This window comes from Felis catus, chromosome D4 (assembly GCF_018350175.1).
Source record: "Felis catus isolate Fca126 chromosome D4, F.catus_Fca126_mat1.0, whole genome shotgun sequence".
Lineage (NCBI taxonomy): Eukaryota > Metazoa > Chordata > Mammalia > Carnivora > Felidae > Felis > Felis catus.
The window spans coordinates 85,849,142-85,861,754 of NC_058380.1; the positions used below are offsets into that span (position 1 = coordinate 85,849,142).

Below are 12,613 nucleotides of genomic sequence, written 5' to 3' on the forward strand. Positions count from 1 at the left end.
ACCATTTGGTGGAGTTATTGATTTCACAAATCACTGTGGTCTGTTGTGTTCAAAACACAGTCCTGGGGGCGCCTGGGTGGCGCAGTCGGTTAAGCGTCCGACTTCAGCCAGGTCACGATCTCGCAGCCTGTGGGTTCAAGCCCCGCGTCGGGCTCTGGGCTGATGGCTCGGAGCCTGGAGCCTGTTTCCTATTCTGTGTCTCCCTCTCTCTCTGCCCCTCCCCCGTTCATGCTCTGTCTCTCTCTGTCCCAAAAATAAATAAACGTTGGAAAAAAAAATTTAAAAAAAAAAAAAAAAACACAGTCCTGTCTCAGATTGCTTCTCTGGGAAATATGATATCAGGGTTCAAACACTGTTTTCAGTTTTGTTTCTACCTGAACCACTGAGCATGAGCGTTGAGTTGGAGCGCTGCGCCTGTGTTTTGTATTGATGGTCTTTAGTTAAAAGCCTCCGGCCAGTGTAACGTACACTCTGATAAAAGACCTTAGTGCCACATGAGACTCGGGGCAAAAAAAAAAGCTGGCCTGCTCTAAGTTAGTTAAAGCCATCAGTGCACTAGAAGGGACGATATATGGAGCTTGCTTAAAATTTTTCAAACACACAAAGAAACAAATTGCAAAGTAATTTCATTATTGGGCTGTTTCTCCTTTTATTGAATTTTAAGAGCTGTTTATACCATACGGATCCTAGACCTTTATCAGATACGCGATTCGCAAAAATCCTCCCCCATTCCGCAGACTGTGTTTTCACCTTCTTGACTGTGTTTTTTGAAGCGCAGAAGTTTTTAAATTTAATGTCTCGTCCATCTATTTTTTTTCTTTTTGTTGCTCGTGCTTTTCGTATCATTTCAAAGAAACTTTGTCTAGTTCAAGGTGGCTCAGTCACTTCCTTTTTTCTTTAAGTTTTTATTTGTTTATCTTGTGGGAGAAAGAGCGCGAGAGCGTGAGCAGGGGAGGGGCAGACAAAGAGGGGGAGACTGAGAATCCCAAACAGGCTTCATGCTGTCAGCACCCAGAGCCCGACTCAGGGCTTGATCTCATGAACCGTGAGATCATGGCCTGAGCCGAAATCTAGATTCGGGCCCTTAGCCAACTGAGCCACCCAGGCGCCCCGGCTCAGTCACTTCTTAGACTTACCGTTCCGTTGAAGATAATGTCGAATTTGCCTTGATTTCTTTACACATCATCAGTACACTGATTTTACCATCTGTGACGGAGAACTGCAGTATGTGAAGCCGGCCTGTGCTCGTGGTGTGGTAGTGTCCTGTGTTTCTCTGTGCACGCAGCCGCCTAGTGATGTGCCGGTGTTGTTCTAGAAAATGAATTTTCAGGACTAATAGGAGACCTAGGCTGAGCTGCCTTTTGGTAGGCAATGTTACCTTGTGATTCAAAATAAGAAATATATGTTTGGTCTTTGGCCCACTTCCTGACGCAGAGCTGCCCAAACGCTTGAGTGTCCTAAGTGAGAGGGTGATAAAGGTATCTTTTGTCACATTAATGAAGTGACTATAGGAAAGCCCCTAGGGATGGGGGCCTGGCTACTAGAGAAATTTCCCACCCACTTGCAGCGGGTAGAGCTTTTCATCCCACCCCTGACTCCCAACCTCCAAGGAGAAGAGAAGTGCTGAAGACTGAGTTCAGTTGCCAACGGCCAATGATTTAATCAATCCCAGTTCAATCGGTGATTTAATCGATCAATGAAGTCTCCATAAAAACCCAAAGGACGGGGTTCAGAGAGCTTCTGGGTGGGGAACACGGGAGATATGGGGAGAGTGGCAGGCCCAGAGGGCATCCCCATACCTCATCCTATGAGTCTGTTCTGTCTGGCTGTTCCTGAGTTACATCCTTTTATAATAAATCTAGTTAGTAGTTAAGCCAGCAATCTAGTGAGTAAAATGTTTCTCTTGAGTCCTGTTAGCCGCTCTAGCAAATTAATCGAACGCAGGAGGGGGTCATTGGAACCTCCAATCTGTAGCCAGTTGGTCAGAAGGACAAATGACAACCTGGTCTTGAGATAGACATCTGTGGCAGAAGGAAGGCGGTCTGGTAAGACGGAGCCCTTCACCTGTGGGATCTGAGGCTGTCTCCAGGGAGATGGTGTCAGAATGGAGTGGGGTTTCAGAACACCCAGCTGGTGTCGGAGAAATGCTTGGTGACGGGGGAAAAAACAAATTTGAGCCGATGTCAGAATCGGAGTGAGGGTTTGCATTTTCTTTTGCCAGACACCGTAAACTAAATTCCCAGCTTGAGACTTCCCAAACCACCCCAGTGATGCAGAACGGAGCTGAAAGTTTACGTGAAGCCTGGCTTGTGGACACGACACCTCAGAGGCGCTCCCCGCCTGGCTCTGCTCCGCACTGTGGCAACCTGCCCTCTAGTCTTTGGGGTAGAGGGGTCTCTTCTGATTCACGTTTTCCTTCGACGTGTAACCCTTTGGGGCCCTAGCATCATGTGGGCTGGGTCTCCTATTAGACTTCCCTGCTTCAGCAGGTCTGGGGTTTTGATTCTTTGCCCCAAGTTTAGTTTTGCTAGGATTGACACGTATCCTCAAGCTAAAAAGATATCCATGGTCCTCTTACCTCTCTGGCTTCCCTCTTGCCTGTTTGGGCTGGTAATTCCTGACTATCTTACGAGCACTCCAGGGCTTTTAAGGAGATGTTTTTAATATTTTTCTAGTAGTTTTAGTTTTTTCAGTGGGAGCATGGGCTGAATGACCTAGCCCATCATTACCCAAAACCCAAGCTGCATCAGGAGTGCCTTTCACGCAGCATGTCAAGTCATTCCACCTTCATTCTTTGGATCCTTTCTCGGTGCCGGACAGCCAGTGCACTGGCCACTCAGGAGTAAGACTGCGGACGTCCCTGCCCTGGTGGCCTCTTAGACTGGCAGGGGGAGCAGTCAAAACAGCAAGTAACACAGACACAATAAGAGGATAGCAAATTTTGGTAAGTACCGTGGGGAAAACATTGAGGGGGCTTGGTGCAAAGTAAGAGGAAAAGCCCTACCCAGATAGGATGGGTCCCAGGGATGTCACAGTGAGGCCGAGCAGTGTTTCTGAGACCACTGATGGTAAAGGACCCACTTTTTTATTTCCAATCGCTCGTAGAACTCAGTGTGGCCCTCCTATGCGCGACCAGTATACAGCACCCCGTTGGTATAACTCCCCACCAAATTTTCTAACACCCAGATAGGTCTGGATTCTATTTAAAGAAATGAATCCACTGAACATGACTTCGGTGTCACAGGAACCTCAAGTTGCTTGTAAATGTTCCTAGATGCTTGCTCTCCATGGCTATACACTTGGCCCTGGACTGATAAGAAGTTTGCAGATCAGCACCCATCCGTCAACTATTCCTTACTGCCTTAGAGTTCATCTAGGCCAGGCCCGCACCCTGCGTGAGTCATGAGCCCCTGCAGCAACTTCACCACAGGGAGCTCATCGGCCCCTGCTTGAATACCCCAGCTAGAAAGGGAAACTTGCTTCCTCCTCCATCAGTTGTTTTCTGCTGGACACCAGCTGAGTGTCCTACAGTTCAGTTCAATTCTGACTGCCCTCACTTCAGACACCAGGTGCAAGTATCAGGTCCCCGGTCACCCACACTTCTGTCCCACTTGGCTGCAAAGTTGGAGGTTCTCACAACCCCCCGCCCCCCAGGTCCAATAATTTACTAAAACGACTCAGAATTTCAGAAAGCACTTTACTTACTATCACCAGTTTATTACAAAGGGTGCGACTTAGGAGCCTCCAAATGGGAGAGATGCACCGGGCACGGACCTTCCATGCTCCTGCCGGGAGGACCATCCTCCCAGCACCTTGGAAGATCCCCGGACCCCATCACGAAGGGGTTCCAGCACGTAAGCGTAATGATAAATCGTTGGGCCAATGATTAAGTCATTCTGCAGCCCCTCCCCTCCCACAGGCTTCACCTTGGGGCTGAAAGCTACAAGCTTCTGATCAAGGCTTGGTCTTTTCCAACAGCCAGGCCCATCCTACAGCTCTGCAGACACCCAGCAAGTGTCACCTCCTTACCACAAAAGAAACTCCTGCTACCCTCGTCGCTCGGGAAATTCCAAGGGTTCTTTTTATGGGATGGTATTGATCATCTGTATTTTCCACTCAGCATTTCTGTTTACATTTTCTGTAGCCCACGGTGTACGGCTTAGCCCTCTTCAGCATGATAGGCCCTCAAGCATTCCAGGACATCTGCTGCCTTTCCCCTAAGACGTGGACTCCGTTCCACTTAGCGCCAGCCTCACTGCTGCTCCTGCCACCGGAGAGGTTGTTTAGTGTCAAGTTGAGGTGCTCAGAACTGATTTCGGGGCTCCGGGTGCACCCCCCACAGCCACAGGGTGGAGCACACTCGTCCCCTTCTGTCCTTTGCACGCTCTCTTTGTCTGAAGCCTCATTAAGAACCTTCCACATGCTACCCCTCACCTCAGTCTTTCTCACGTGCGCTCTTACTGGGCTGTGAGGTGGCGTCATGGTATGTGTAGTGTGTAGACCGTTTTGGGAGTCGAGCAAACTTGGGTTCCCGCCTCAGCTCTATCACTCGCCAGTTTACGACCCAGCTTCTCCGAGACTCGGTTTCCTGGTGGGTAAAATGAGCACCAATCCCTGCTTTGCAGCCCCTGGCCTTCCCCGTCCTGTACTCGTGCAGTTTGGACTTGTCCCCGAGTAGGGTTTTGCATTGTCCATACTGAATTTCATCTCATCAGCGTGTCTCATAACTGCTTATGGTCAAGAGGTTTTTTTTGACATCTTGATTCTGTCACCTGTCCTGTTAGCTAACGCCCTGAGAAGCTTGAAAATACCTTCCAGTGTGCTGCTTCTGCCATCTGCGTGCTCGTTCAGATTATTAATTAAAATGAGTGTGACCCCTGGGTGGATCACTGGAGACCTCCCTTACGGCTCGCTTGTATGTATCAATTAGTATATTGTGGAACAGAGGGGCAGTCTTTGAGCTCTTCATAAATCTCCCTTCCCTCACGTGGGGGGATTCTCTTACACACTGTTGGGGTATATGTAAACAAGTACAGTCTTTTGGGAGGGCAATTAGCAATAATCAAAAATGTGTATGCCATTTGGCCAGCAGTGCTGCTAGGAGGTGTATTATAGCATTATTTAAAATAGAAAAAAAAAAAAAAAAACAACACCTGGAAACAACTTCCATTTCCATCAGTAGAGGAATAATTACATAAATCATGATACATTTATACAGTGTAATGCTTAGTAGCTGTTAGAAAGAATGAAGCTTTGGTGCCTACCATAGCAAAATGTTCACGATAGGATTAGTCCTAAAAGCAAGTTCCGGAATGATTAGTTTATCATCCCATTTCCTTAAAAGCAGACCAAAAAGAAAGACAAATATGTCTGTCAATATGCAAGAGAGTCTCCAAAAGGACACAGAAGAATTTAACAGCGATTGCCTCTGGAGAAGGGAAGCGGCAGGTCAGGAAAGAAGTCGGAAAACCTCAACTTTCCACGTCAAACCCTTTTTATGCTGTTTACATATTTTGCACATCTCTACTCAACAGTAGTGTTTAATTTTTTAAAAAATCCATATAGTCAAAAAGAACAAGGTCGATCTGAATGTACCGGCATAGAAATATTTCTAAGATATTTTCTTTAGTGGAAAAAAAATAAGCCTCGGTGTAATAGCTACACAACCATCCCATTTATGAAAAGAAATTGTGTGTATATGCATATACATGTGTGTTATGAATGTATGTGTATATATGCACGTGGATGCGGACGTGTGACGTGTGCACGTACGTACATAGTAAACACACCTTTATGAATGCGTACAAAGGTCTGGGACTATCCATACCAACCTGGTAGAATGGTTATTAGAGGGAAAGGCTGTGTACCAGGGCGTGGAAGATGGGGAAGAGAAAGGGATGTTAATTTATGCGTGGTTTCAGTTTTTTCAACCAGCTTACGTTTCCATTTGCAATTCCAAAGATCTTAGTGTATTTTTTTTAAAGACCATATTCTTTACTGCCAGTGTTCCCTCTGCAACTTAAACCTAGAAACTGAAATAAATGCATTCACTCACTAACTGAACTTCACTCTGGAAAAAAACTATGAAAACTCCCAGGCATTATATAAAACGAGGGGTCTCGTCTGTAGCCCATGTTGTGTGGCTTTCCTGCTTCAAGTCAACCATGAGCGAATAGTCAGATAAAATGAGGGTGTTATATGTGGATTCTGATTACATTCTCCTCAAAATATCCTGGCCAGATTCATTCAGTTTCTCACCTTCTCATCCCACACGTATAAACGAGGTGAAGAAAAGACCATGAAGGTCAACAAAGAGGTTTTGTGGGCCTTGGAATTCAATGCAGGGATGATTCAGGATTTCTTAGTCTCAGGACTCATTTAACACTGTTGGCATGTTCAGGCACATCTGTTGCGTAGAAGAATTTGAGTTTATGTATTACTCTTCATAATGCCTTTTAGCAAACCTTTATCTCAAAGGGCATAACATAGTAAGAGCCTGGGTGGCTCAGTAGGTTGAGTGTCCAACTCTCGATATTGGCTAGGGTCATGATCTTCCAGTCATGGGATCGAGCCCCACTTAGGGCTCTGTGGTGAGTGTGGAGCCTGCTTGGGATTCTCTCTCTCCCTTACCCCTCCCCCACGAACATGCGCACTCTCTCTCTCAAAATAAACATCTAACGAATAAATTAATTAAATAAACAAACAAACAATGGCCTAAGTGTGGGCATCTGCAGTGTTAAGCTTTAGTTATCTGGCAATTGAGCCCATTAGAATATTTCCTCTGGGGGCGCCTGCGTGGCTCAGTCGGCTGAGCGTCCGACTTCAGCTCAGGTCATGATCTCGTGGTTTGTGAGTTCAAGCCCCGTGTCGGGCTCCATGCCGACGGCTCAGAGCCTGGAGCCTGCTTCAGATTCTGTGTTTCCCTCTCTGTCTGCCCCTCCCCTGCTCACGCTCTGTCCCTCCCTCTCTCACAAAAATAAACAAACATAAAAAAAATTTTTTTAATAAAAATTAAAAAAATATTTCCTCTGAACTTGCTTGTTGATGTCAAGTAAAGTGTTCCTGGTGTCATTGTCACCTTAAATGTTGCAAACAAAGTTTCTGTATCTCTGAAATCCTCTGTGCAGTAGGTCATCCTTAAAAGAGTTAGGGTTTGTTGCAGTATTAAAGCCACAGTTAGGCACTTCTGCGCCCACTCCAGAACTGCTAACACGAAAATGACATGCTAAGAGCTGGTCAGAAGATGTGGAGAAGCTAGAACTCTCCCCGTCTTACCAGTAGTGTAAATTGGCACATCCCCTTTGGAAGTTTGGCAACATATACTAAAACTGAACGTTTGTCTCCCCTGATCCCCGGATGTATACCTAACAGCAGTGAGCGCTTATGTCCCGCAAAAGACAGACACAAGAATGTTGATGGGACTTTATTCTTAATGACCCCAAATTGGAAACAGTCCGTATGTCCATCAACTGAATGGTGAATACATACACTGTGGCGTTCGTATGGGGGACTGCTACATGGCAACAGGAGAGAATGAACTGTTCCTACATCCCCAACCTGGATGAATGTCATAGACTCGATGCTGAAGAACAGAGCCCGACGCAAATACACATGATCCGATTTCATTTCTGTGAGGTTCAAGAGCAAGTAAAATGAATTGTGGTGACAGAAGTCAGGAGAATGGTTACCTTTCAGAGTATGATTGGGTATTGAGTGGGCAAAGTGAGTGAAGGAGCCTTCTGGGGTACTGACACTATTTTCTGTCTTGATCCAGGGAATGGTCACACAAGGGCATATACATATTTTAAATATCATTTATGATTCACTCAAGATTTGTGCCCTTTATACTGTCCACTTCGGTTACTTATCATCAGAAATCGGAACTCATTTTTAGAGTCGTTCTGGGGTCTTTGGACAGAGGTGCTTCTTTGTTTTGTTTCTTTGTTTAGTATCCTTTCTTTTGTCAGTTCTTGTGTGTATTCTTGTCTTTACGCCTCATCATATGTGATTTTTAACAAGGGACAGGAAGTGTCTTGCCCTGCGAGACTCACAACTTTTTTGGTGTTGGGTTCTCCTCCCCCAATTTTAGTTAAGGATTCAGTGAAGTCAAAAGTAGGTAACTTTTGTTAAAATTCTTTTAATGTTTGTTTATTCTTGAGAGAGAGAGGGAGAGAGAGAGAGAGAGACAGAGAGAGAGAGAGAGACAGAGACAGAGACAGTGCACGAACAGGGAAGGGGCAGAGAGAGGGAGACACAGAAGCCCAAGCAGGCTCCAGGCTCTGAGCTGTCAGCACAGAGCCCCATGCAGGGCTCGAACCCACAAACCATGAGATCATGACCTGAGTGAAGTCGGACTCTCAAGTGACTGAGCCACCCAGGCATCCTAAGTAGGTAACTTTTTGATCATTAAAAAAAAAAAGCCCTCATAGGGGCACCTGGGTGGCTCAGTCAGTTGAGCGTCCACCTTCAGCTTGGGTCATGGCCTCGCAGTTCATGGGTTCACTGCTGTCAGTGAGGAACCGCTACAGATCCGCTGTCTCCCTCTCTCTCTGCCCCTCTCCTGCATGTGCACCCACATGCGCTCTCTCTCAAAAATAAACATTAAAAAAAAAACCCTCATGATTGGCCCTTGTTACACAATAGAGATACAGTCCATGCCACTGGCCAGAGTCCCGTCTGTCACTCTGAGATTCCCTTCCAAGGGGCTGTATGTTGCCTTTTGTTATTCCATTCTGCAGCGGCCAGTGTTCAGACCTCTGGGAGGGGAGAAGACAGACTCGGGCTTTAGAAGATCTGGAGTTTGGGGGTCATTTTCTATGTCCATTAACCCCCTTGGCAGTCTGTGAGGCCTGCAGGCCCCTTCTCAGAATATTTTTGGACGCGTAAAACAAAACACATGAGATCACAAAGGAAAACAGTTGTGCTGAAGTACTTCTAGGAATGATTTTTTTAAACCTAATATATGAGTCAGTAATATATGTGGTTTTTTATCAATACGTTAAATAACGAAGCCAGCAGTAGGTCTTGCAACTACCGTAATTTTGAACCATGAAAATTGCAAACAGTATTCAAGATGTCTGCAGTTCCTGTAATGAGTTCTAAAAATATCTGTGACCTTTTTTTTTTTTTGCATACATTTGTAATTGAAAGAAACACTACCGTTTTCATTAGAAGGTAGGGAAAGAAAGATTTTTGTTTGTTTCACCCAAGTTCACGGCCTTCCCTGGGTTCTTTGAGAATCCCTGGCATAGAGCATTGCTTCTCAAGATTCAGTGTTCCTCAGAATCACCTGGGATGCTTGTGAAATTGCAAGTTCCAGGGCCCCGCCCACAGAGATCCTGAGGAGGAGGTAGAATGGGCCCACGGGTGACATTTAACAAATCTAGAAGCACAGAGCTAAGATCTGGGCGCTGTGCCGTGCAAGTCTGAGAAGCTCGAGAGGCCTAATTGGCCTGCCTCCCTCAGAGTCTCCCCTCCAGGCTCTGCTGATGGTTTCCAAGGCCTTGGGACAGTGGCACCCACCACAGTGGCATCTGACTGGCTAAGGCCAGCTGCCTTAGCTGGACCCCACCTGTGTCTGGTCAGCTGATGCCTGAGGCTGGCTGGTGGACCCCAGAGTCAGACCACAGCTGCATGCTGCCCAGAGGCATCGTGGACTGTGGACTGGCACTGCCGGTGGTTGATTATTATAAAGTGAACACTGTTGACGATGAATCATCCAGACATTCTACTGGGAACAAAATCCAATTATGGCTCTTCTTGAGTCACACCAAAAGGTCAAGACTGAGAGGCAACAACATCTTGAACAGGTGATCAGCACTAACATCACCAATGAGGAACAGCCATCTATCTGTTCTGGAAATAGGACAAGCTGAGGACAGGCTCCGCTTATGTAGCATTCTGACCAGCTATGCGTAACGCGAACCTCATGGTGGGGAAGCATCGGACAAACCCAGAAGGATTAATTCTTGCTTTTTTATAAGGAATTGGGGAGGTTGTGCTGTATTCTTGAAAAAAATGTCAGTGTGGTAAAAGACAGAGTCTCTGGAAATGTTCCAGGTGAAGGGAGTCTGAAGAGACACAACAACTAAATCACCCTGAACTCAAGAGGGAAAATGTTTTAAATGACATTTTTGAGTCAATTGACAAAATTGGAACACACATGGTAGACGGAAGTATTGTATCAATGTTAAATTTACAAAAGTTGGAAAAGTTATAGTGTGGTTATGTAAGAAGATAGCTCTATTCTTGGGAAGTACACACTGAAGCATTAGGGATAAAGCATTAGCATAAAGGGATATTTATGCATCTTAGCCTTAAATGTTCAGAAAAAAATTTGTGTGTGTGTGTCGGGGGGGGGGAGAGAGTAGTGAACAAATGAATAAATGGGATAAAATATTAACAGCTAAATCTGATTAAGGGTATAGACAATGTCCTTTGCAGTCTTATTCTTGCAACATTTATGTAAGCTCAAGTTATTGCCAAATTAAAAAAATATGTATATGTGTGTGTATATATATATAAATATTTATATGTAAATATATATATTAAATATATATATTTATATATAAATGTAAGTTAGTAACTGATTTTTTTTAATTCAAGAAAATTCAATAAAAGCACAGTAATGCTAAGCATTAACCTCCTTTTTTACTCCTTGAGTAAAAGGGCAAAACATAAAAACCCAGATGATGACATAATGGTTAAAATGTTTAAAAAGAAAAAAAAAAAAATTTCCCAAATGGGCACTGACTGCGGTTTCAGCTCCACTGCCTATGAACTCCACAACCTCAGGCAGCATAGCTGAAGTCTCCAGGCCTCAATTTCTGTGTCTGAAAGTAGGAGATAAAATAAAATCGATGTCATAAAGTTGGCGGAGATGCTATGGAGATAATGCACAGAAAGTGCTTGGCCTGGTCCTTGGCCCTTAAAGCTCTCTCAATGAGTGTCAGTGCTTCCAGAGCATGAGCAAGACAAAGAGAGTCCTAATTCACTTTATAGAGTAATATAACCCCGGGACACCTGGGTGGCTCAGTTGGTTGAGCATCTGACCTTGGCTCAGGTCACGATCTCACAGCTTGTGGGTTCGAGCCCCGCGTCAGGCTCTGTGCTGACAGCTCTGAGCCTGGAGCCTGCTTCGGATTCTGTGTCTCCATCTCTCTCTGCACCTCCCCTGCTCATGCTGTGTCTCTCTGTCTCTCTCTCTCAAAAATAAACATTAAAAAAGTAATATAATCCCTGAAGCATGACCGAAATACATACAGAAAAGAAACTGTAACCCCATCTCACTAACAAATATGGTACATAATTCATTTTTTCTAATCCAGCAATATATCAAAAGGATACTATATACCATGACCTAGTAGGACGTATTCCAGAAATCTAAGAGCCATTCAGCGTCAGAAGAGCCAGTAGCATAATTCATTACATTACTATGATTTTTCCCCAATTCAGGCTATCCTGTCAGTAGCCGCCAAAAAAAACTTGCAGTAAAATTCGATATTCATTCCTAACAGTGGCCCCTTTGTAAGCTCACAATTGAAGGAAACCCCTTCAACATGCTAAAGCAAGTGACCACAAGTACCTAGTAAATCATAAGAGACGTGTTGGAATCAGAAAATTACGTTCCAACAGTCTGCTGTATACACGTGGCACAATGTACATGTCAGTGGAGTTCCAAACCGCATTTTCAGTATGATTGTGTTTTGGTAAGAAAAATACATATGCACGCACGTGTAAGAAACAGTGAGTGGGGACCCTGCCAAATCACAGTGATTATCTTTGGGGAGAGGATTCAGATGACCCATTATGTTTATCCATATTTCCCCCACTAATTGTGTTATTTCATGACAAATTTTTTAAATTCCGCCAAAAACATTCTTACTTGAATAAGAGGCTGCAGAGATGCATTCCAGGTGAAAGGTGCCTGTCACAGGGGTACCAAACAGAAGGGCATGCCTCTAGGGGGCACCAACTGCCAAATATTTGGAGCTTCGAACCAGAAAGCTGTACTCAAGTTGGAAATAGCTGAACCCATCACTCGGTTCTTTTCCCTGTGCCCCAGGGACCTTTCGAATGCTTCTGTGACGTGGATGTGTTGTCTTTTCTAATGAGGGCTTGTGGTTACAGTCCTGTGTGTCTGCTTTTGACAATGACTTTTCTGGTTCTTTGGCCGCTGATTCATTGCCAGCTTCTTGTTTACTTTCTGAATAAGCCTCTTAATGACACAATTTTGTTCATTTACAGAACGCAACTGCCCTGCCAGGTACGTGGCGAAGAACAGACGTGCACTTAGAAAACCCAGAATACCACACCAGATGGTATTTCAAGTATTTTTTAGGACAAGGTAACTATGCCATTATGGTGGTTGGGAAGAAAGGATATTCAAAATGAAAAATAGTGTCAGTGTAATTTATTCTGGTGCCCTATAAGTATGAAACTAACCAGTTTAGGGACACTGATGTCAGGCTAGTAGTAAGCTTTTTTTTTTCTTTTTTTCTTTTTTTTTTTTTTTTTTTTTTTTTTTTTTTTGTAGATTTGAAGATTCAATTCCAGTCTCAGCCCTACGGTTATTTATATATAAACATATATTTTCATCCCTTGGGAGTTAAAG

The 12,613-nt window shown here is 44.6% G+C and overlaps 1 protein-coding gene across 8 annotated transcripts in view; it reads left to right on the forward strand.

Moving 5' to 3' along the window:
* Window positions 1–12,613, forward strand: part of GARNL3 (GTPase activating Rap/RanGAP domain like 3) — a 149,783-nt gene that overhangs the window by 69,315 nt on the left and 67,855 nt on the right. For all 8 annotated transcript variants that reach the window (XM_045043198.1, XM_023242730.2, XM_011288430.3 and 5 more), the window contains one exon: window positions 12,247–12,346. In XM_045043198.1, coding sequence (XP_044899133.1) covers window positions 12,247–12,346 — 100 coding nt within the window. The remainder of the gene's footprint in view (window positions 1–12,246; window positions 12,347–12,613) is intronic.